Source organism: Herpailurus yagouaroundi, unplaced genomic scaffold, assembly GCF_014898765.1.
Source record: "Herpailurus yagouaroundi ecotype Mexico unplaced genomic scaffold, PumYag 196, whole genome shotgun sequence".
Lineage (NCBI taxonomy): Eukaryota > Metazoa > Chordata > Mammalia > Carnivora > Felidae > Herpailurus > Herpailurus yagouaroundi.
The window spans coordinates 12,993,396-13,016,986 of NW_024412427.1; the positions used below are offsets into that span (position 1 = coordinate 12,993,396).

Sequence of the window (23,591 nt, forward strand, 5' to 3'; positions counted from 1 at the left end):
CCCGCCCCGCCCCAAACCTGTCTGGAAGCCCTTTCCCAGTGGGCCTGGCAGCTCACGGCCACGTGGAGTGTTTCCCAGGCAGGGCTCAGCCTCCCAGCAGCCTCCTCCTGTTTCTGAGGCTCAGGGACTTTGAGCTGCCTGCAGAGTGGCAGAGCAGGCCTTGCATTCAGGCACCCGTGGAGTGGCCTGGGAAAGGCAGAGAGGAGACAGGGCCTGGTGGCCCCTGCCTCACATCCTCCCGTCTGTTTCAGAAAACCTCAGGCTCCTTTTTTGCTGCCACCGTTTAGAGGGTGAAGCGGCCTTCTCCAGATAGCACCCCTAGGTCCTGTCCCAACCACTCCGACCCTCGCACACCTGCCCCACAGCATGGACTTTCCCCCTGCTCAGGCACAGAACACCTCCTCAGAGGAAGGGGGATTCTGCGGCTCCTCGGAAACAGGCTTAGCACTCACAGCACCTTCCTCCACGTGGTACTCCGTGCCAGGCACCCCGCCCCCACAAGGCACCGTCACCATCTGCCCGGCCTGGCCTCAACCTCTCCCACAGCCAAGCAGGGCACCTGGCCTTCTCCACCTGGACAGAAGTCCCACCCCGGTCTGAGCACCTGTGCGGCTCCACTCTGGACTCCAGGGCTTTCCACACACCACAGGTGTGTGGTGTCGGGTGCCTGCTGCAAGGTGCTTACCCTCTCCCGGACAGCCTCCCGGTGCTGGGAGGAACAGCACACCTCTCCGGCGCACGCAGACGCTGATAGCCCACGGCCGTTCTCCCAGGGGGAGCTCTGCTTCACCACAGTGCAGAGAGGCAGGGCAGTTCTTTGCCTTGAGGCCTCCCCCTCGCCCGGCTGCCAGAGCTGGGATATGTGCACGGTAGGGGAGCGCTGTCCGCCTGAGGGTCCCCAGAGAGCCGTGCAGGTGGGAGCCGGGCTGGGGAGCGAGGGTCAGAGCCCCACGCTGGCTGATGTAAAGCCCGTGCCCCCACCACGTCCCACACTGCCCTAAAGGCAGAGCCGAGGGCCCACGTTCACCATGTGATCTCTGGCAAACCTCGACCTCCAGGTCTCTGTTTCTCCCCCCCCACCACGTCACCGACGAGGTCCCCTTCCTTGAGGATCGCCCTGAGGGTTAACAGAGAAGCCCACGTTTCGTCTGCTGGCACCAGGCCCCATTCCGGGCACTGGCATACACCCGTCAAGAGGCCCAAGTGCCTGAGTCACAGCAAGCCCCCAAGACAACACAGAGTGATGGCCTCCGGTGCCATGGGAGGTGTCGCCTCCGCTCCTCACCCACACTCTTCCCTCTGCAGGGCCCACCGACCTCAGCATGAAAGGCGGGGCCGCCACCGCCTCCAGCACTCCCACACCCACGCCCTCCAGCAACAGCACCAGCAGGACCATGCCCACCGCCCAGCTCAGCCCCACGGAGATCAGCGCTGTGCGGCAGCTCATCGCCGGCTACCGAGAGTCCGCGGCCTTCCTGCTGCGCTCCGCGGACGAACTGGAAAACCTCATTTTACAGCAGAACTGACCCACGGCACCTGAAGCGCACTACCCTAGGGAAGGAGGCCGGCCCGGCCTCCTGCCTCACCACTTGGTACATTTTGGTTTTTGAAAGAGGTGGGATCCAAAAGAGCGGTTTCTAGCCACACGCCAAGCACCTGCGACTTTGGGCACAAGGACACTTTTTTTTGGAATCTCACCACACGGGTGCTCTGACCTGCTTGGAAGAGGCCATGGGGCAGCTTTGGAAGGGCTGGGGCTCCCCTGACGAGGCGCTGGGGACGCAGCTCTATTTAGAATCATCTTCGTGGACCCTGATGTTAGAATCCCACCCCCAGATAATTACCTTTCAAGTCTTAGGTGAGCAGAATTGCATATTTATTGAGAAAAACAAAGTGGACCCTTTCTTCCTCCCCCCTTAGTAATTTATTTTTCTGAAAATGGATTCTTTTGTGTTTGTACAGATTGCCAGTCTGTGTCTGTCTGATCAGAAGGATGTATCCCTGTGACCTAACATTCCATATCACTACACTGGCGCGGGCTGGGGGACGGCAGGGCGGGGTGAGGTGGGGCAGGTGCCGGGCTGGCTGTCCCCTTGAGCACCCGGCACAGCCAAGCCGCACAGCCAAGCCGGAGGACCTCGCCCACACCCAATGCAAAGCAAAGGCAAAAATGGCTCCCCCACCCCCACCCCACAGAAGCCCCCGTCACACGGTCACCTGTGTTCTACCTCACACTCCAGCGTGGGCTTTTTCCAGGATGTGCCCTGAGCCTGTTCTGAATGGCTATCTATCGCCCAACTCCCCCACACCATGTGTCTGCCTGGGAGGTAAGTCCAGAGGGGTGGCCAGGAGCTAGAGCCCAGAGAGGGCTTGGACCCTCATGAGCAGCAGCTCTCGGGCACCTGCCCCCAGGGAGCCAGGTCTGAACACTTCTCCACACAGGCCCAGAGCCCTCAAACACCTGCCAGGAAGGGCCTGTTTCTTCAGGGTGAGCCCTCAGCTGTCAGGTAGCCACCAAACAGGAAAAAGCAGCTGCGAGCCCCTGGTTGGACTTGGCAGCTCCCATCCTCCGTCCCTGTGGTTGGAGTTAAAGGAACCATCAGAAGTGGAGAAGCCACTTGGGTTCACCTAGGACGCACCCTTCTCGTCAAGGGGCCAGTCCTAGAAGAAACCTGTAATCCCTGGAGTGTGAAAAAGGACAAAAAGAAAAGGCTGGCCCGGTTTCCTTCCTCCCCGATAGGCACTTCTTCTTGCTCAGTGCAATACCTACCAGTGCTGCTAAAACCAGGGATTCACCCAGACCTCAGAAGGCCCAAGGGGCCTCTCCATGCAACACTCCGTAGCCATGACCGCAGCTCTCCGCTGCTTGCCCCTGCCCAGAGCCGGCAGAAGCCCTCTGTTGCCTTTCCTCCCTCAGAGCAGAGAGGCCCCAGGGGAGCCAGGGCTGCGTGGACCCTAGGACGGCCACAGAGAGCCACTCGACCCCAGAGCAGGCGCCCCTTCCCAAACCAGCTTTCTGCAGCCAACCGCCTCCCGGCACCAGCGGCAGACCACCCTCAGGAGCGCCAGGGAGGGGCTCCAGCGTGGAGGCCCCAACCCGCCTCGGATCCAGGCCCGAGCTGCGGGCCCTGGATCCGGAACCCTGAAAGGTAGGGTGCCCCGCGCCCCGCCCCTTGCTTACTTCCAGCCCCCAGCAGTTCAGGGTGGTCTTTTCTCTCTCAAGTGGCCTCCAACGCCCTACCCAGCCACAGCACCTCTGCCTTCCATCGGACCCATTCCCCGGCCTCCAGTCAGGGCCAGGACACCCGAGACTCCCCTTAGCACAGCACAAGCTCCAGTGCCCGAGGCCTGTCCCCCAACCCGGCCACCCACATGTCCAGCCCCACCTGCTCAGTGCTACTCCCGGTTCAATTTGTGTAAATATTTATTTTTGTGAGTGAACAATACTACAAAGTAATCAGCAGGTCTTTTGCAAAACATTCCCCCAGGCAATTTGCGAAAATCCTAAAGTTGAAAACTGGCAGAGACAATCGCCGCCTTAGAATTCTTGATACCAACTGCGTGTCATTTCCCCTCCCCGGAGGCAGGACCCAAGCCAGGCACCGCGCGCGCGCGCTTCTCTCACAGACAGGAGAGAGGCAGGCTGGGAGGGGCTGCGGCTGCCACCCACACGCAAGGGATTAGAGCTAAAGATCAGCATAAGCTCCAGTTGGAAGTCGGCTCTCCTCAGCCGGCCACCAAGGCCTGCCTTAGCACTGGGCAAGAGCGCAGGCACACTCGTGTGAGAGGAAGGCCCCGGGTGCTCGTGGTGAAGGCCCGCCGGGGCTCCCCGCGGCCCCTCCGGGACAGTGGATTCTGTCGCGGTGACCCCACCGCTTGGGTGGGCCCCTCCGTGAAGCTATGCCTAAAGCCCTGGTCATGGCAAAATCAGGAGCAAGTCACTGTGTGGAAACAGGACTCCATTAGCTAGTTCAGTCAGGGACCTTGTTCTGTTTTGCGTTTGTTTTTCAAAGATGCAGCTTCAACCCCTCCCCACTCCTGACTTGGAGGGCACCAAAGAGCTGGTTCGGCTGGACCTAGCTCACTGCCGTCCCACCCGTCCCACCCGCACCCGCACCCTCACCCTCACCCCAGGGACTGCCTTCTCCTAAAGGGAGCTTCCAAGGCCCTGCCCCGCAGCCCTTTGAAATTCTGACGGAGGGCCTCGGGGGCGCAGATTCATCATGGGGGATCCTAAGCCAGAAGGTAACTCAAGAGTTAGAATACACCAATTCCTGAGTCTTTGCAGGGGGCTAATCCCAGCAGAAGAGTAGAATCAGGAGAAATGGGAATTTGGTCTTAGTGGTGGATAACTAGACGACCAGTAATGGTGTGACCCATCTGAAATTCATTTTACCATCACCTCCAGGACAGTTTATACCCAAGGGCAGTGTTGAGGGGGAGGGGGACCGAAGGGGGCGAGCAGGGTTTTCAAGGATTTCAAACAGGTGGAACCCGGCCATCCCTATTCCCAAGGGCCACTTACGACTCCAGGGGTGGTTACAGGATTAACTACCAGTTCATTTTCAAAATGCTGCTTTGAACTCAGAGGGTTGATACTTTTAATTTGTAATTTTTTGTAAAACTTTTTACAAGATAGTAAAGTATTTCACCAGAATACCAGTTTCAATCCGTCCATGGTCTGATTTTTATATAATTTAGTGGTGCTTTAGAAACTTTGTTTTTGTTGTTTCTGAGCTAAACAGCTCAATCCTTTTTCGCCTGTATCTACCTAAGACCAATGTGAACCTTTGTATTTTTGCTCCTAATTTTGGACTCAGTGAAAGTGTACTGTTTACATGTACAGATGCCCCCGTCCCTGTGTGTTCCGCAAGACTCGCTCTTGAGGAGGAAGGGGCACCTCACTAAGCTCATCTGCTTAGCAAAGCCACAAAACAAAAACCTCTCACTTTTTACCTGTGTTTCCACCTAAAAACAAAAGCAAAAACCCTACGCCACATAGAACTCAGATTTGCTGAAAAATACTTTTCTAAGCTCAGAAAAATATCCGTGCGTCAGATGGCCCACAGGCCTCTGTCACGTGGTCCATTGAGGAGCAGGGGTCAGAGCAGACACTTCCCAGGGGCTGCCAGCGGGGGCACCTGCGTGGCCTCTCGGAGAGCACGAGCAGGACTTGACTGCAGGGCTGTGGGCCGTTGTAGTTCTTCCAGCAGCCCGGGAAGCGGGGAGGTCAAGATGACCCTTGTGACCTTCAGGGTCAAGCCGCCCAGGATCCAGGGACGACCCAAGAGGCTGTCAATCCTCTGGCATGATTTAGACATGTTTCGGAAGAGCGCAAGTTCCCCATCCGAGATGAGGTTTTAGGACTTGCCAGTGCAGATGGTACAAACATTTCTTCAGGGTTCCCCTGGAGGCAGCTTGTTCGCGAGGCATCACCCTCTGAGGAGGGGCAGGGGGCTCCAGACAGTAAGCATATGGCACTGGAGACAAACAGCGGGCGGCACCAACTTTTACAGGTGACTCTTTATTACTTAATCAATGGCTACACCTCTAAATTATATTTTTACAGATATGCACCTATGCAACTTAACGTGGCTCTTCTAAGCAGGTGAGGACTTCCTCCTCAACGCTCTATAAAAATTATTTGTGTTCTATATAGTGAGTTTTTTCCAGTAAATGTGGCTTAATATTTTAATTCTTAGACTGTGTCTTCTTTATGTGATGCAACTAAATTCTGTTTTGTTTGTGGAATGACTAGCACAGGCCAAGTCCCTCTCCCTCACTTAACAAAAGACCAATGAGCTGTTAATCGAGCTGTTATCTCCATGGTATTACTTGCTAAATGCACTGATTTCATAAGTATGTGGAATCCCTTTTCTTTTGAATCTGTATATCATATATAAGACTGAATCTACTTAATAAACACTGAATAACAAATCAGACGCTTCATTCCCGCCGTGTCCTCTCAACAGCCCTGCCAGCCGACTCTCTCCCGCAAATCTAGTTCGGCACCGACAGACATGGCCTTCTGCTAGGAGACCACCCTTTCCCAGCCCACGCCCTAGCCCACCACCGCAGGCCCTCAGTCAACTGTTCTCGAACAAATAATCCTGTCATTTCAACAGCTAGCCCGTCAGAAAGAGAAGGAAACGAACCTTACTGGTACTCATCAGGTGTCAGGTGCGGGAGGCACCTTCCCGGGGGTGCACACCAGTCACCCAGCAAGGTCCCTCACATGCGGCCTCTGCCCTCGCCCCAGCGCGCAGCTCTTCGCCGGCCGAGACCAAACTCACATGGATTGGCCCCGCTAAGTGCTGGCTTGGAAAACTGAGGAAACACCATCCCTGATCCTGAACCTTCTGCACTTGACGTCCGACTCGACCCCAAACTCCCAATCCCACCTTAAGGGAAAAGGGCAGTTTACCTGTGCGCAGTCTTTTTTTCATCCTACATAGATCATTTAGGCTAACCCTGGAGGAAAACTTGCAGGAATATGGCTTGGGGCTAACCTGTCATGAGTTCTTAAAAAAATTCTGAATTACGAGCGTGTCAGTTTTACTGTTATAATGTGTGTGTGTGTACGTACAGACACAGACACACGTGACAGTTTTTAAAACATTTATATTTTGTAATGGTAGAAGAATCTTGAAAGCTGAAATTCTGTATAAAACTCAAATATATAAAATACATTAAAAAGGGGGGGGGGCACCTGGGTGGCTCAGTCGATTAAGCATCCGACCCTGGATTTCACCTCAGGTCACGAGCTCACGGTTGTGAGATCAAGCCCCATGTCGGGCTCTGTGCCGAATGTGGAGCCTGCGTAAGGTTCTCTCTCTCCCTCTGCCCTTCCCCCACTTGTGCTCTCTCTCTCTCAAAAAAAAAAAAAAAGATGAAAAGAGAGGGGACAATAGTTGAAAGACACTGCACCCAGGGAACCCCCTCTGTTCATAAGGGTGATTGTTCACAAGGACGGTGAAAGCCAAAGACAGCAGCTAGGTGCCCCTCTTCACACAACGAAGGGACCAACGGCGGCAATGCCTCAGTGATACCATGAAAACCCCTGTCCTACCAAAACTACCACTGCTGAGAATCACCAAGGGACCCGAAACCCCCACAACCTGGGACGGCATACCCTGGGCCCAGGCCCACCGCACACAGACTACGCACGCAGACCAGGAAAGCGCTTACCTCCAGATGAAGTGCCACACAGCTCCACAGGACGGCGGCACGGAGATCGAGGAGACATCGTCACTCAAGGACGGAGAAGCGTTGCTTGATCCCAGCCTGGCTTCTTTAATTGGGGCCCCAGGACCACTGTTGTTAACAGCGTACAGGACAACGTCAAATAGGAAATGCCCCCACGGAACAGTGAACTAAAATTTACTCAATGACAGAACAGGCAACCCTCCCTTTACTCAGGGAAGGGGAGGGAAGGGGAGAACAGGCACAGAAGTGCATTTTAAAAGTAACTATGATGCACTGGGGAAGCCCAGTTTACAAGAAACCCAAGAATCCTTTGCAAAGTCCTCTCTCCCCTCCCTGATCTTTTGTATCAACCCAGATTTTATTCGGGTTCCCGGCAGTCAAGGGCTCCTAAATGAGGGGTCCCCAGCTGCCTGAGGAGCCGATGGGCCCTATGACATACTTCACACAAGTTGGTGTGGATGTGCCTTCCTGTGGGAGGGTGTCTGGAGCCTCCGTTGGGCTCTCCGAGGGGTCTGTGTCCCCAGCAAGGTTAAAAGCCACTGCCCAGACAGCTCTTTTAGTAGCTCTTATTTTCCCTCTAGAGCTTCTGCCTGCACCTTCAGTAGTTAGTCCAGGCCTTCAAACTGATGCACGGAGACAGGAGGAAGTATGGTCACCGTCAACATTTGGTTTCAAGTATTAGTCTCCAGGGTCACAAAGCCCACTCTCCCCATCAGTTTAAACGGTGCCCACACACAAGGGCAACACAGCCTGTGCCACCTCCTCTCAGGAGGCAAGCAGGCAGATGCTCTGGTCCCCGGGGCCCTTGATTTTAGGCAGGCTACTCTATGAAGCACACACATACTCCCCATCCCTCTCTCGAGCAGCTTCTGACTTTCTTTAGAGCAGGATGGACATAAAACAGTCACGATACTCACCAGGCCAGTACAATAATCGTCTCTCCGTATCCTGAAACCTTAGGTTTCCTCGTCCTTCAGATCACGAGTACAAACAGTCTCCTCTGCCAGACACCCAGTCTCTGAACTTAGGGCTGTGCACTCAGCAACTACAGTCTGAGCGTGAGGCCAGAAGCCACATGTCCGGTGAGAGGCCGCCACCCCACCCCTCAGCGCCCAAGGCCCGCCTCTCCACAGTCCCCCTCTGGGGCAAGGATCGGGCAGGTGGCAGGCGTCACACAGACCTCTACTCCAAGGTCAGGCCGCCACTGTCCTGCCGGGTGCAAGCTAAAAGTCCAGAGTACTCCCCGCGTGCCAGGCACTAATGACTTTACAAAGAAGGAATCGCCGTCCCCATTCTGAGGCGGGAGCGCGGGCGGAGACGGACGCGGAGACTGCACAGCCAGTAGGGGGAACAGGGCTCGCGTGCTGAGCCCACCGTTCTCGGCTGCCTCCTTCACGACACTCGAGACGCGATCGCAAGGTCAGGTCCCAGGCCTGCTTTCTAAAGCATTCTAAGCTCCCGCGGCCTTTAAGCGAGCCAACGGGTGCCGTGCCCTGACAGCACAAGTACACACACATCATCACCACTAGGAGGCCACCCAGTCACTACAGGGCCACCCAACCTCACTTCTCCACCTGCCCTTCCATCGACAGCAGCAGCACAGAACTGCAGCCAGAACTGCCCCAGGAGGTACTCCACCACACGGAAAGCCGACCTCGACCAACTCACGGGAAATGAGCTAACGGATACACATTTTAGTCAATCTGTACTTCCGCCGTGTGTCTTTTTACTTCTGGCTTGTTTCTATACTAAGGTTGTTTCTGAGCAGCACAAACTCGCGCGTGTCAGCACTCCAGATATGTCTGGGGACGGACTGGGACGTCCTGCAGCCGTCACCCTCAGGCCCACGCCACTAGCACCTGCTGGCTGCCCGCTATGCAGAGAGGCGCTCGTGTTTACAGATCTTTCAAGGTCAGAACTGGTCACCACCCCCTAGGCCACCAGCCACCAGAAAGCTCTTCGGCGAGTGTGTCTCAGCAGGGCAGCTGGGATGAGCGCCCTCACTGTTCTCGTTCGATTTTGGCTTCCAGTCAACGCAGTCACACCCAGAGTCTAAAGACCCAGCAAAAGCGGCGAGTCTGGGCCTTCGGCACTGACCTCACAGAAGAGCTTCCAGCCCGAGGACATCAGCACTGGAGCCGGAGCTGAGGTGAAGCGAGCCGACGTTTGCTCCTGCGGTGCCGCTTTCGCACTCCTGGCCTTCCTTTCCAGCCCGGCGGGGCGGCCACACAAGAGGACGGAGACCACAAGCGCAGGCTGTACACGTTTATTTTTCCAAAACCACGAGACATACAAGAACAGTGCTGTCCCTGGGCAGCCCCATGGACCAGACCAGTTTCTGCCTGTAGCCTAGAGGCCGCCAAAGGTCACAGCAGAAGGAAGAAGAGGATCAAACACACTTGGGCCTCTGCTCCCTGTCTTTGGTAAACAGACTCTTGAAGCTGCCAACTCGGGACTTGGCCAGTACTGCATTTAAGTCACATGATTGCCAACTTCTCACTCGTGCTTCAGAGGACAAAAATGCCACAGTGGATGAACCCGGGTGGGGTGGGGTGGGGTGGGGTGGGGTGGGGTGGGGGGAGACCTTTCGGGTGAAATGACACTTGCTGAAGTCACACCAATTTTCTACTTTACACAGAAGCACTCACATAGGGAGACCTAAGTCAAATGAGGGCTCTGAACTCTGCCACAAGTCGAGGTGTAAGAAGTAAGGCAGGAAGCAGGGTGAGGGAAGACAACTATGGAGACGTCTGCGCTGTTAATGTGTCGGGAGAGAGGCAGGCAACGAGCGTGGCTGTTTCTTCAGCAACCTGCTGTCAGAAGTACATCAGACGGAGCCCTCGGGCCCCAGGAGAACACGGCCCCAGCTACTGCTGAAGGTGGTAACCCTGGAGCCAGATCTGGAAAGCCTGCCTGGGGCCACCCAGGGCACTCACCCTGGACTCCAGAGCACTTAACGCCCGTGGCGGTGATTTGTCACGTACGGCAGCGAGCGGCCAGTGGGAGGTCGGAAGAGAAGAAACGCGAGGGGCGAGACACGTCTGCTCAGCTGAGCGCGGGCGGGCGGGCTGGCTGTGGCTCTGCAGGCTACAGCAGGTCCACTAGGCGACCGAGCCACGCTGGCAGATCACAAGTCAGTCACTCCACCCTCGTGTCGGGCAGCACAGCGCGCAGTGGCTCTGACACAGGTGGAGAGAAGTACACCACTTTAATGCAATGATGCCGAAGACGGAAAATAAGGGAGAGACACTTGTGTTCTCTGTACAATACATCCATTTACAGAATCGGCCAGTACTGTGTACAACATATAAATACATGATAAAACATTAGAGGTGCATAGAGCATACTTACAGAAGCCAAAAAATTCACTTTATACATCCAAGGATAAAGAGTTAAAAATATAAAAATAAGAAACACACACTGCTTTGAAATGTAAAATGACTTTCACATACACAGGTGCGTGGAGATGCCCACTCCCACGGAGTCCAAAGTGACAGGAGGGTGTCAAGCAGAGGAATTCACCTGCCAAATATCTGGACATCTGACTTACAAGGTCTACAGATGGCATTTTAAGAGGAAAGACAACCCTATGCCCGACCCCGTTGTCCAAGCGAGTCTATTCGAGGTTCCAAAAGCTCCTGTGGGCCAGTGAATTGTACCGAGACAGGAAAGTCCCAAATTTGCTTCAGCAATAGAACCAAAGGTCAAACCGGCTCCTGTCAACTGGCCAATGCCAGAACTGTGACCCTGAGGTCAGCAGGTGCTTGGGCCCCCTGGTGGGCACTGCTGGGAGTTATTTTAACCCTGTGCTGGCTTCCCCAGCCATCAACTAACTCCCCCAGGACCGGAGTAGCAAGCAGAAGGAAACACGGCAGGGAGGGGGCAGTGGAAGACTGACATTTCTACTCAGTTCGGGTAGGTTAGTTCCCTCGATGGAGAACACAACCTTCTTTCTTCAGTTTCGAGTCCCTCTGGGTGTCAAGCAAGCTCCCCATACCACACCAGGCTCTGTCTGCACGAGAGCTTGAGTTGGCCAGCCGGCCTCGGGCGGCCCAATGAGCTGCCCCGCGGGAAGCCCTTGCAGCAAGACCAGCAGAGTTGGTAAGCGACAGAGGGGCCTTAGCACTACAAGTTTTAGGGAGGGGCAAGAGTGCTCTTGCCTAGAGACAGAGTCTGTTATATCAATGGGGTTCTGTACACAGATGGAAGATCAATCATTATCAAAATACACACACTAACTATACAACTTTTCCCATGGCCATAATTTATTATCTCACCACAAGGCACAATACACAGAGCTTTGAGGGTCCAATACAGTCATCGTGACAGAACGCACCACAGCCCTGACACATGATCATGGCTTTCAGGCTGCACGCACACTGGAGCGAGATGCTTTCCACCGTGCTGCTGTCGGTGAACATCTGCAAGGAAAGTGATGCACTGTGGCTCGCACCAAAGTTTGCTTTGTGGCTCAGCTGCACCACACTTCCAGCAAGGCCTTTGGGAAAGGTGGGGGAGCTCGAGGAATAATTAAAGCTGGTGGAACTTAGCTGGAGTTTGGAAAGCTTCCCATAAAATGCCTGCTTGATATTGAGTTGGGAGGGGATGGAGGAAGGCTCCAGAGGCTGACCAGGCCCTTTCCCAGGCTCTCGGGGTAACTTCCAGAAGGGCAGGTCAAGAACAAAGGGCATCCCTTGCAAGTGATCCACCAGCTCCCGAGGACCAGGCCCAGCTGCGTTTCTGTTCTCTGCATTTGCCTTGAGAGGACCGCCCCCAAAAGTCTTCTCGTTCTTGACACCACCAAGAGAGGCAGGCGGTGGCCTCGGAGCCCAGTCTTCCCTGGCAGTCTGTACCCCACCGGACACAGAGTTTTTGCTTGGCCCCAACTGCCTACTGGGAAACCCAGGAGAGGCATCAGCGGGCAGTGGCGTCGGCTCCACGGGTCTGGGGCGCTGAAGGGCCGCGGCCTCATTCCTAGGGCCAAAGAGCTTCTTCCCTTGACCTCCAGCACCATTCTGATTACCCAGGGCCTGACCTGTCTGATCGGGATCCAAGGAGATCACGTTTGGAGATGAGAAACAAGGGACTCTCGAGGTAGTGAGATTTCCTGGACTTCTGCCTGGGGCAGCATTTGAATTACTGCGCTGGGACAGGTCACGGGCTTCCTTCCGATCTTCCACACTAACAGGAGAGAACTGCTCTTTGGAATCCACTTCTTCCACTTTCCCAGAGGCAGCCATCAACTTTGTCACTGGATACAGGGAGTCTAAACTTGGGGCTGTCTTGGCAATCTTCTGGGGAGCTCCAGGAGCCTGGGTGGGTTCCAGCCTGGCAAGACCAGTGCTCACTTCACGGATCTCAGGTAGAAGCAGCTCCTTTGAAGCTCTTAAAGAACGGGGGCTGGTCTTGCTACCTGCACAGCTGTTTACCAAAGGGTCCTGCAAAGATCCCACTCCCAGGGAGCCGCCGTGGCCCTGCTCTTTCATAAGCGGGAGTCGTGGGGATTCGGGTTTGCTACTGCCTTGGGCTGGAGGAAGAACCTTCTCTAGGGGTAAGTGACCCTGCAGCAACTGCATCACGAGTGGGTTAGTGGCCTCCATGGAGGACCCAGGCCTGCCCAGCAATGTGGGCCTTGACTGGTACTCAGTACTGGCCAGCAGCAGGGAATCTGGAAACTTTTGGGGAACTGCACATACACGAGACACCCAGCTCTGAGGAGGAGCCATGCTGTCTGTCCTCATAACCAGACTCCGATCACCATTCACCTTGGAGAGTGAGGCAGAGTGGTTCCAATCGTGTTTCTCATCCGTGTCCGCCACCAAGGCTCTCTTCACCACTGTGGCCTCACTGCTGTCGGCCTCGCTGCTGTCCTCAGACAGGTGGCCTTCATAGTCAGAGGCCGTGTCTGTGGACTCGCCGTGAGGACTTAGTGCTTCAGACTCTCCGTTGATCTTCAACTTCTCACCTGCCACCGGTTTGCGGTGGCCACCAGCACTGTCAGCACACCCTTGCAACGGCACCGTCCAGACCAAAGAGAAGTGCTCCGGGGGAACTAGCCCCTCCTCAGTCAACTCCCCAACTGACACAGGAATGAGGGGGGCAGCTTTCTCCCATTCTTCCACAGCCTGGGGCTCAGCAGATGGGACACGTCCTCTGGAGTCTGGTTCAGGCCGTCCGACCGCCTCATCATTTGACAGGCCGGGCACCCAAGGAGCAGCACCATCAGAGACGAGGGCCTCAGTTGTCAGGTTTTCTTGTCTAGTAGCACTTTCCCTCGTGGGTGAGCATGAATCACCAAGTCCTAATTCATCATCACATTGTCTGTCCTGCAGGCAACCAGCCAAAGACAACTCAGTGGTGGAAGTGGGGGTCACATTCACAGGATGCTTCATGGTGGGGTCACTGTCATGGTCGAGGGTCTGGCCAGGTCCTCCTTCCAGTACAACACCCCCCGCTAGAGACTGCACAGGATCATTCTCTCGGAGAAGAGAGGGTCCTCGATCCTCATTATCGCTTTCCCGGGAAGTGGTACCAGACTCACATTCAGTTCTAACATCTAGATGCAACGCAGGTTGCTCAACTAATCTCTCTGGTACTGGGGTTCGGGAGGACAGTGCGGGCAGAGCCTGGCACGGCTGGTCCCCGGTGGGAGCAATGGGGAGCTGGGAGGCATCTTCCAGACCACTTGTGAGGACATCTGGAAGCCTCCGTAGCAGGCAGCTCTCCTCCTTTCTGAGAGCGATCGGGTCCTCTCTCCTGGCTCTGGACACGGCAGACCCAGCCTGGATATGCTCCCCGTTTAGAGAACAAGGCGGCAGTAGTTGTGTTCGCTGTAGATCTGCCGCACATTCTCCAGGGGTGCTCGGGGCTCCGCGGGGCTCAGGGTGGCCACAGGCCTCACCACCATCACCACTGCCGCCGCCTCTGCCACCTCCCTCATCGGTGGCCCCGCCGCCACCTCCACCCGGGCCACCCCCCCCTCCGATGGCAGTGGTGGCCGCCTCTCGATGACAGTGGTGGCCTCTCGCCCCTCGGACTTGCAGAGCACGGGCTTTAATGTCTGCGAGGGTCCTGGCACCAGTCCAGCCCCGGCAGGAGGACTCCGTGATGGGGACGATGCGGGGGCATATCTGGTAAGTGGGCTGACCTTTAACCACCCAGGGTGGTTTGATACGTGAAAGTTGAATCTGCAAGAGAAGAATTGGAAGACAGTTTTATTGACTGGGTGGCCTGACCTAGCAACTGTAAGGCTAAACTGGGATTCTAGTAGCTTAGGAGTCATGGCCTAAAGAATCAAATAATTTTCTTTACAAATGAAATAATGGTGGTAAAATGGCGGTCCGTGACCACCCCATTCTGAGAAGATTCAGCTCCAGGGCTGTTGTATGCCATGCTTCTAAATTTAATTTCTGGTGGGACTGTGTGAGTCACTGCACAAAGAATCTACCACCACCTAATACAAGATTTAAAAACCCCAAAGGATTCTGACCTCCAGAGATAACTTCAACAGAGTAAAAAAGAAGTGAGGAAGAAAAAGAACCTTATCCCCCTGACTACCAGTCTCAAGAATGGTTCTCTGGCAGAGGGCTCTACGCTCATGTAATTAACACGACGGCCCAGAGCCTTCCATCTCTACAAAGGGGCTCTGCACATCTCCTGGCCCTCAAAGGGATCCTGGCTCCAGGACAGCCAGGAACCAAACAGCCTCCTACCCGGATGGGCGGGACTTTGGGCTCCTCTTTGGTGGGCTGTGGCTTCTCGGTGTGAACACTTTCAATTGTGTTACGAAAGGACTGACGGTCTTCAAGCCGGGGCTTCTTTTCGGGAAAGGACGCAGAGGCCGCCTGCTCAAAGGACTTCCTCTTCTGATCCTTGGGCTCCTGAGCCGCAGTCTCCTGAGGCAGGCTGGGAATCCTGTCTGGAGACGCGGAAGCACGTGCCAGGTCGCCTGGATCGGTCTGGGTCCGAGAAGCCACAGGCTGGGTCAGGAATTCGGGATTCTCTGGGTCAGGTGCTGCAGAGGCCATGCCAGGCAGATGGGGGCCTCCCGCCTCTGCTGAGTCGCTCTTAGCCTCCCCGTCCTTGTAGAGGGGGATGTCTGGTACCACAGACTGTGTGTCTTTAGCAACCGCTGCTTGTTCTGGTTCCTGCTTTTTGTAAAGATTCCTTCTGGCTCTAGTTCGGAGATCCGGCCGAGAGCGTTTCTTGAAATGCCCATCTCGCTGCCGGGTAGCTGGACCACGCTGTGGCCGCACTGATTCTCCTGGGACACGCAAGTCACTCTTGATTTCAGCCTCCTCGTGGCCCACGTTCTGATGCAATGACTCTTCTTTGGTCAAACCCAATCTGCAAACCAAATTCATACCATCAGTTACGGGGCAGAGAGGACATGCCTATTTTATTCTAGATGTTAGGTATCTCAGAACAAAATAAATGTGCATGGTCCATAATACCAACCATAGAAAAATGTATTATCAGCTTTCTCAAGAGTGGCATTAAGCTAAGTGAGACTAGCAAGCCACTGCGGTCAACCTATCCTCACCCCGCACACTGGTATGCACAACTTCGAGAGTATTTGTTTCTCTGCCCTCCAAAGCCCAGACCAGGACTCACAGCACCGAGGGCCTTACTTCTGTCCATAGTAGTCTTCAAAGAACTTTTCTTTCCACTGTTCCACTTTCTTTTCCTTCTCCATTTCCTGTCGGATCCTGACTTGCATCTCATGAGTGAATTCGCCTAAAGAGAAATAAAGCTTTTTGAGTGTGTGCATTCAGGATATTAATGTCTATCTTATGGAAAGGTAAATCCTGCAATTCCACCACATCAGGACTTTTCAAAATACACATGACTTTGGTTTCAGCGTGGAGATCTTTTTTTTAAACCCTATCTTCTTCATGCTGGTTTCTGTCTCCTCCAGAGCCACACCATGCTCTCACTCATGACAGAACTAACATGTCTATTACTAGGGAAATTTATTCTTCCCACAGATAATCAAGTCATTCAACAGCAAAGCAACACATGGATCAAAAAAGCAAAACAGAAACAAATAAAAGAACCATTCTTACTCCCTGTGCAGAAAAAAGTTAACAGGGCAGGCCTGACTGCTTATCTTTGGAAAGGCCTGCTTACAAGGTTGGCCCTTGGCTGACATCTGGGAACTTGGATTTCAGGAGGGTTCCCACCCCCGCTAACTGACATGAATGGCTCACTGTGCCTAAACTGTTTATGCAAACAAGATGGTTTATGGCAAGCACCTGCTTTCCTTCAGGGAATCTGGAATGTAGTTATGTGCCAGGCAGAGGCTTCCTACATGATCAGCTCCAAGTAAAAAAAAACAAAACAAAAAAAAAAACCTAGGTACCGAGTCTCCAACAAGCTTCCCCAGCAGATCACATTTCACATGTGCTGTCAACAGCTCACTGCTGGGAGAACTGAGCGCATCCTGTGTGACTCCTCTGGGAGGACTCTGTAAGCTCGCGCCTGGTTTCCCTGGATTTCACTACAAGCGTCTTTTCCTTTTGCTGACTTTGCTCTGTATTCCTTCACTGTGATAAATCACAGGCACGAGTACAACTATATGCGAAGTCCCATGAGTCCTGAGTAGGACTACATGCAGAGTCCTATGAGTCCTCCTAGTGAATCATCAAACCCAGAGGGAGTCTTGGGGACCTCCCAGCACACTCCCCGTGCAGCTCTCCCATGAAACTAAATTAAGAGAAGCTGACAATCACTTCAAGTGGCAATGTCCAAAAAGAGCTCAGCGTATAGGTCAACGCCACAGTGCACTTTCCTCCACCCATCTAGACAATGCCAGGATTACCCGAAAGACAGGAGTTGAAAGTTTTAATGACGCTGACGTGGTGGATATATACACACAACACGGCAAAAGCCCAAACACCCTGTACCTTCTTTAAAGCTATAGGGCACATTAACGCCCACCACATTCATTAGTATTGCAAGGAAAGCCTACCTTACACTGAATACTCCCTTGAAGAAAAAGAAGAGACTAGTGAAAAATGAATGTCTGGGTTTTAAATACCAAGGACAAGCGACACCACACACGGCAGGCGCCTCGCAAGCGGTCTGAGAACGTCTACTCACCGTCAGCCAGGCGTTCCCGCCAGCTCTGAGCCGCATGAGTGAAGAATTCGTTATTCAGTGCGCTGCTGCTGAGACGCAATAGGCCATCTGTTCCCACCTAGAGGGATCGAGGCGAAAAGCACAATAAAGAAACTCAGAGAGAGAACAGAAGCCCACCCAGAGGGAAGCAAAGAGGAGGCCGCCCCTCTGCACCTGTCTGTCCACTTCTGGCAGGAGGAAGAGGAGCTGCTGTTGGAAGTGGGCTGGCAGGGCATGGAAGGTCCGAGAGTTTATCAAGGCCCGGAGGTTGGTGTTGACAAGAATAGACCCAGGCGTCTCAAAATCTATCTCTTCCCCTCTGTTGCGCTTCATCTGACCTGTGATTGTAAAGCAGTGAGAAGCAAGGTACAGATTTTCGACTTTTCAAAGCGAAGGAACAAATGTCAACTGAGGGAGAACGTTTACCGGCAGCCCCCAAACTACGCGGAACTGATCCGCACATACATCCAGGCCGCCCTAACCTGCACGTCACAATCACTCTGTCCAGGTCACTGATGTTGCCACCAAACCTAAGAGAACGCTTGGGCTTGCATCCTCAGACGAGACTCTGTGCCGTGCCGGGACACAGGCTGAAAGGGACACTCTTCCCACAGAGAAGCAGGCAGGGGGCAGGCTGCGAGCTTCCCTCCAAAGCTGGAGAACAGGCTCCACAAAGCCAAGTGGAGACATGATGGCGGTTGTCTGAAAGTGAATCTACTGAGTGTCCTACAGACGACTCTGCAGACGCCTTCCCTCAACGGGACGGAGAGAGGTGATCTCCACACGGCAAAGTAGTAAGGGCCGTTTAAAGCCGCTGAGCTGTCAATCTCTCTCACAGAAGCGTCAGCAAATGTCACTTGTATTTGAGAAAATCACTAAGAATAGAGACTCATGAGACCTTAAGGTTAAGCACTGCGGAGGAGTTGGAAGAGCAGCAAGACAACAAACCCAGGTCCCACTTGGGCAATGGTTTAGTCGAATTTTCAGAAGCCAAGGCTAGTCTTCTTAATGGTTTCATGTGGCCCGTCTACAAATAACCAGCATGTGGGCTCTGAGAAGTAAATTCTGAAATCGCAAACAGCATAGTGGCCTTGCAAACAGCCTGTAGCCCTCCCGAGGGGTGGGAGGAGCACTCCAAATTCAACACAGGCCTCCTTCTGCAACATGCTGACTAGGCTACAAAAAGGGGTCCTGACCGCAACTCTGGGTGCTGAGAACAAACGTGACAGGATGCTACCCAAGAAAGAAAATAGATGCTGGAATTCTTCCCTGAGAAGCTCAAAAGCAATTTTCACTCACTCCAACACTTGCTAAGCAGCACCACGGCAGGCACGGGCCACGCCCTTACAGGGACATACAAGGAACAACGTGGCGTCACCTCTGCCCACAAGGAGTTCTCTCTAGTCTAGCAGAGATCTACACGTGCAATAACCAAAATACGAGGTTAAAAAAAAAAAAAAAAAATTAGAGGTCCACCCAAGAAATCAAAATAAACTGGTACAGGAAGTGGAACAGAAGATGTCCTCTCCTCACTAGGCCTGCAGGGGCCCCCTTTACAGGCAGAGAAATGAGTGCCAAGCCACTCACCTGTGGCCGGCTTCCGGAAGCCTCTCAGGAGCGGGGCAGGGTCCCGGGCGACCTCGGCCTGGCCACGAGTAGCAGCGCTGCCCAGGGCCAGAGAGCCGCTGCTGCTGCTGGACGGGCTGCCGCTCTCGCCATCGGCGTGGCGGCCCGAGAACCCTGAAGGCACAGCATTCCACTGGTCAAAAGCATCACCCGCCGCGCCCAGGGCTCTCAGACAAGCCTACTTCTCCCAGCTCTCCCTGAGACACTGCCAGCAATAGCGGGTGCTTCCGTGGCCCAACCTTGGGCTGTCAGAGATCACCACCGCATGGTCTGGCTTTATGGTATCACGAAAGAATGCCAAACCGCCATCTTCATCTGCACAGCACTGCACCTTTACCAAGCACCTGCACACTCCTTCATCGGACCCTCATGCCGCCCTGGGAGACCAAAAGGCGGTGTGCACGGCAGAGCTCAGCACCGGAACCTAGCTCAGGCCTCACCACCACAGCGTGCTGCCCACCAGGAGGGCCTCCTGCCTCGACGGGCACCGTACCACCTAGGTCAGACACTGCTGCCAGACGGAGGCAGGCCCCAAGACCTGAGGAAGGAGCATCATGTCACAAGGTTGCACATACCTGATGCAGATTCCACGTGGGCCCCGTTTACCTTCAGAGGAGTCAGAACAACTCGAGGCAGCATCACCCCAGTCTTTTTCTTTTGCTTGTTTGCCTGTATCGCCGAGGGATTACAAAAGGAGCCCGAGTCACCTGCAGGGCCACAAGAGTGGTCCCTCTCCACCACGTTTCCACCCACCATCTCGTACAACAGAGTTCATATATCCAACCAGCTCAGGCATGTGATGGGGGAGTGGCACTGACTCATGTTACTGAGCCGTGGCCAGCACCTTGCCAACTACCACTCCAGGCTGAGTGTACTGTATTGTTACCCTGTTTTACAGATAAGGAATTTGCCCAAGGTCCCAAAGCTGGTGAGCGGCAGGGCCGTAATTCCAAGTGCTGACTCCCAAGCTCATTTGCTTCCCCACTCTACACTGTGCCTTCCCCGTCCCAGATATTCCTGTGCTTGTCAGAAGTAGGAGGCAAACTATATTATCTGTGGTAATGAAGAAAAACAAACCACTCTGCTCTCAGATCCACAGCCCACTTTTCCTATGGCCCACTCTGAACTGTACCAACAGGTGAAGACCAAACTTATTCACTCCACTCTCCCTACACGCTCACAGTTAACACAGAAGAAGAGTCCTATCTCCTGCCTGGCCCCAACTAGCCCCGGCCTAGCCACCAACTCTCCTCCCTACCTGTGAGGAAGCTCTGTAACTGTCCCTAGGATTGGAAAGAGGCCGGCTCTGAGATTCTGCAGAACAGGATGCGTTCGAAGACGTTTCATCAAGAGAAACTGGAAGAGGGGGAAGTGAAGGTTAGTCTCTAGCAAGCTGCCTGCAGCTCCTGGCCCATCCTGTGAAGGGTACTTACCATCGTTTTCACCACTCACAGTGCTGGCTTCGTTAGACCCACAGCTCTCCGCGTCGGCTGTGTCCTCTGGCTCCTCTCCCTCCACTGCAGCCGGACTGCGAGACCACTGCAGGGCATCCTTCTGTGACAGCAAGGCACAACTCAGGTGAGCAAAACCCGACAGATGCTACAGGCACAGCAGTCACTCCTAAATGCGCACTGCTTTTGGAGAAGAGAGATTTAGAATACTGATAAGTTCCTATCCCGTTCTAACTGACCTCTTTCTCTGCAAGTTCTTTTCATACGTGCGTCATGAAAGTTAGACACAATTTCATGTTCACTCACTCATTAAACATTTATGAGGTGCCCCCTATAAGCTACACCATGCTAGTTCCTGGTGGGGGGTGGTGTATAAGGAGGGAGAATCAGGGTCCTGCCCTCAAGGAACTCAAAGGAGTAGGAAAGAAAATGAAATCTACTACAATACAAAGCACAGCAACAGACGTACAGAGAGAGCTGGGGCAGTCCGGAAGAGGGGACACCTAACTCAGTGAGCCGGAGGAAAGAGGGCACGGAGGTAAGGCCTGCAGGGAGATGTGTCTCTTAAGCTGAGTTTTAAAAGTTAAACTGGCATTAAGCTAGCAGGTGGATGGTTTGGCAGTAGGAGACAGGAGGGAGAAGATTCCAAATGCAAGGAAAGCACAGATTTCAACAAGCACCTGGAGGACTGGGTGCATAAGGCTCAAGAGCGAGCAGCCAGGTAAATGATGAGACGCTGCGCTGCGGGACCAAGATTCTGACTATCTGCGAGTCTCTGAGGGCGCTGAGAGGGGCACTATGTGAGCCGCAGGAATTTCATTCTGGCAATGATGGGAAGTCTGCAGGCAGGAAGAGGACTTGGGACTGTGGTGAGGCCCAGGGAAAGTGCTGGCCACCTAAACCATGAGTTCAAGGAAAGCAGGCCAGAGTGCAGGAGAGCTCCACTCCTGATTTCTTCTCCTAATGGAGAACGGGCTCTGTGGCAGAGTCTTAGTTCAACTCCACCGCTAACCCAGGGAACACCAAGGGGCCACCTTCCACCTCACAATTAGGAAGGACTCTGAACGAATACTGGGGGCTGAGGAGAGGAGGAACAGAGATCAATCAGGACGAGGAGGTCTTCTTCTTTGAATAAAGTGTGTGAAGAAGAGCAGATAAAATCATGATTCTACCTCTTACAAATACACCAGAAATTTATAAAGGAAATCTACACAATTCTAACTCATCAATTTCATGGGTCCCTTGACCCCTTGTATTAAATCTTCATCATTTCCATTAATTTAAGCCAAAATCATGTTGCCTTAAATTAATAAAAAAGAAAATGGCATTTTAGATCTTTATTTCTTTCCCTGCCAGCTCTAAATGCTCCTCAGAATCAAAAGCTAAAGAATATTTTTAGTGTCAATCTTGGAATTATGCTTAATGGCTGCCATGTGCATAGAATGATGAACCAAACCTGCTCTTTGAGTCTCACGAGCAAACGAAGATAAAATACTCATTAATAAATCAAGGAGGTCTGTTACAAGGGCAAAACTGACCCCAGAACTCCAGTTCTAGTAAGTGTGAAGGAATCGTGCCTACATTCTTGGTGAGAGTGAAAATGGTATCAAAGGTTCATGTGCTACCAGTGGGAGAGTAAGCTGTAAACGAAAATCTAAAGTCCTCTTAACCCAACGCTTCCATTTCTAAGACTACACAGGACATGAAAAGCATGAATCCTTAAAAAGAGAAAGTCAATCAATTGAACTACATTAAAATTAAGATCCTTCATTCCACAAGACACCATTAATGAAGTAAAAAGGGCAAACTACCTACAGAGTTGGAGAAGATACAACCAACAAAGAACATGTATCTAGATTACATAAATCAAGAAGAAAACAGAACCCAGGAAAAGAATAGGCAAAAGACCATGAATTAAAGCACTGTCCCAAATAGGATATCCAAATGGACAACATTCACACATAAACCTCTTTAGCCTCACTAACAATAAGGAAAACACATTATAATGCAAATTAAGGCCACAATGAGATATCAACACACCCATAAGAATGGCTAAAATGAAAGTTAACCATACCAAGGAGTGCTAATGAGGATGAGGAAAACTGATCCAACCATCTGAGAATAGTTTGGCATTATGTGGCACAGTTGAAGGTACAAACATCCCACAACACAGCAATGTCAGTCCTACATGTGATTCTCTAGAGAAATACACGCGTGCGTGCGCGCGCACACACACACACACACACACACACACCGTGAAGCAGATCCAGTGTTCATGGCAGCAACATTTGTAACCTGGGCTATAAATAACCAAAATGCCCATCATCAGTAGAATCAAAACATGGTAGTATACAATGAAAAATGAATGAACTACCGCCACTACAACAATATGGATGAATTTTAAAAACAAAATGTTGAATGAAAGAAGCCAGTCACAAAAGAGAGCATACTGTAATGACTCCATTTATAACAAGTTCCAAAAACAGGCAAAAATAAACTACACTGTTGGGGATGCAAACACAGGTGGGAAACAATAAGGAAAAACAAAAATAGAACCTCTAAAAAGGATAGTAGCTACTACCTTTGAGGGGAAGAAGGGAGCTGTGAGTGGGAAAGGGTTCTGGGGGCTGCTGGCCACGCTTGATGTCTTGATGATCTGTGTGGCAGTTACAAGGATGTTTACTTTACAACATTCATCAAGCTGAACATTTATGTTGTAAGCAGTTTACTCTTATATTTCTACAATAAAAAAGTTTTAAAACAAAAAAATAATTCCAGTATTTCCATCAAGAAACACTACCATAGACAGTCATTTGAAATAAAGCTGCAGGGTATTTAATGACAAGAAATGATGATACAGCAAGTGAATTAAGCAAATTCATATGGTATGATTCCATCACCTGTTTTTAAAAAAATTGTGTGAATGTGTTTGCATAAACAAAAGACAAGAACAATATTAATGATATTCCTTACATATGTTAGTCATCGCCACCTCTAGGTGGCAGAGTTGTAAGGACTTTCTTTTCAACATGAGGTATTTTCTACAATTAATGCATATTGGCTTTTGTGATCAAGAAAATAACATTAAAAAAGAAAAATTATAATGCTAAATGCTTCTCTGGCAAGTAAGTCACTAAAAGCTAATTTCCTTTCCAGAGGCCCTAGAGTCTAGGGGAACCTAGTGTTGAT

General features: G+C 52.5%; 2 protein-coding genes and 1 long non-coding RNA gene across 7 annotated transcripts in view; 1 reads left to right on the top strand and 2 right to left on the bottom strand.

Moving 5' to 3' along the window:
* The window catches only part of NOL4L (nucleolar protein 4 like), an 80,979-nt gene extending 75,037 nt beyond the window's left edge, over positions 1-5,942 (top strand). For all 4 annotated transcript variants that reach the window (XM_040447359.1, XM_040447362.1, XM_040447363.1 and 1 more), the window contains one exon: positions 1,306-5,942. In XM_040447359.1, coding sequence (XP_040303293.1) covers positions 1,306-1,526 — 221 coding nt within the window. In that variant the 3' untranslated portion in view covers positions 1,527-5,942. The remainder of the gene's footprint in view (positions 1-1,305) is intronic.
* Positions 1-7,611, bottom strand: part of LOC121012323 (uncharacterized) — a 16,369-nt gene extending 8,758 nt beyond the window's left edge. The window contains exon 1 of the long non-coding RNA XR_005782050.1: positions 7,189-7,611. This is a non-coding gene — a long non-coding RNA (uncharacterized LOC121012323). The remainder of the gene's footprint in view (positions 1-7,188) is intronic.
* A 1,846-nt stretch (positions 7,612-9,457) lies between these two features.
* ASXL1 (ASXL transcriptional regulator 1) overlaps positions 9,458-23,591 on the bottom strand; it is a 75,853-nt gene continuing 61,719 nt past the window's right edge. For both annotated transcript variants that reach the window (XM_040447358.1, XM_040447357.1), the window contains 9 exons: positions 20,385-20,505; positions 20,210-20,307; positions 19,527-19,620; positions 18,913-19,065; positions 17,500-17,663; positions 17,308-17,404; positions 15,837-15,942; positions 14,919-15,552; positions 9,458-14,393 (listed from right to left, as the gene is read on the bottom strand). In XM_040447358.1, the coding sequence (XP_040303292.1) occupies positions 11,475-14,393; positions 14,919-15,552; positions 15,837-15,942; positions 17,308-17,404; positions 17,500-17,663; positions 18,913-19,065; positions 19,527-19,620; positions 20,210-20,307; positions 20,385-20,505 (4,386 nt within the window). In that variant the 3' untranslated portion in view covers positions 9,458-11,474. The remainder of the gene's footprint in view (positions 14,394-14,918; positions 15,553-15,836; positions 15,943-17,307; positions 17,405-17,499; positions 17,664-18,912; positions 19,066-19,526; positions 19,621-20,209; positions 20,308-20,384; positions 20,506-23,591) is intronic.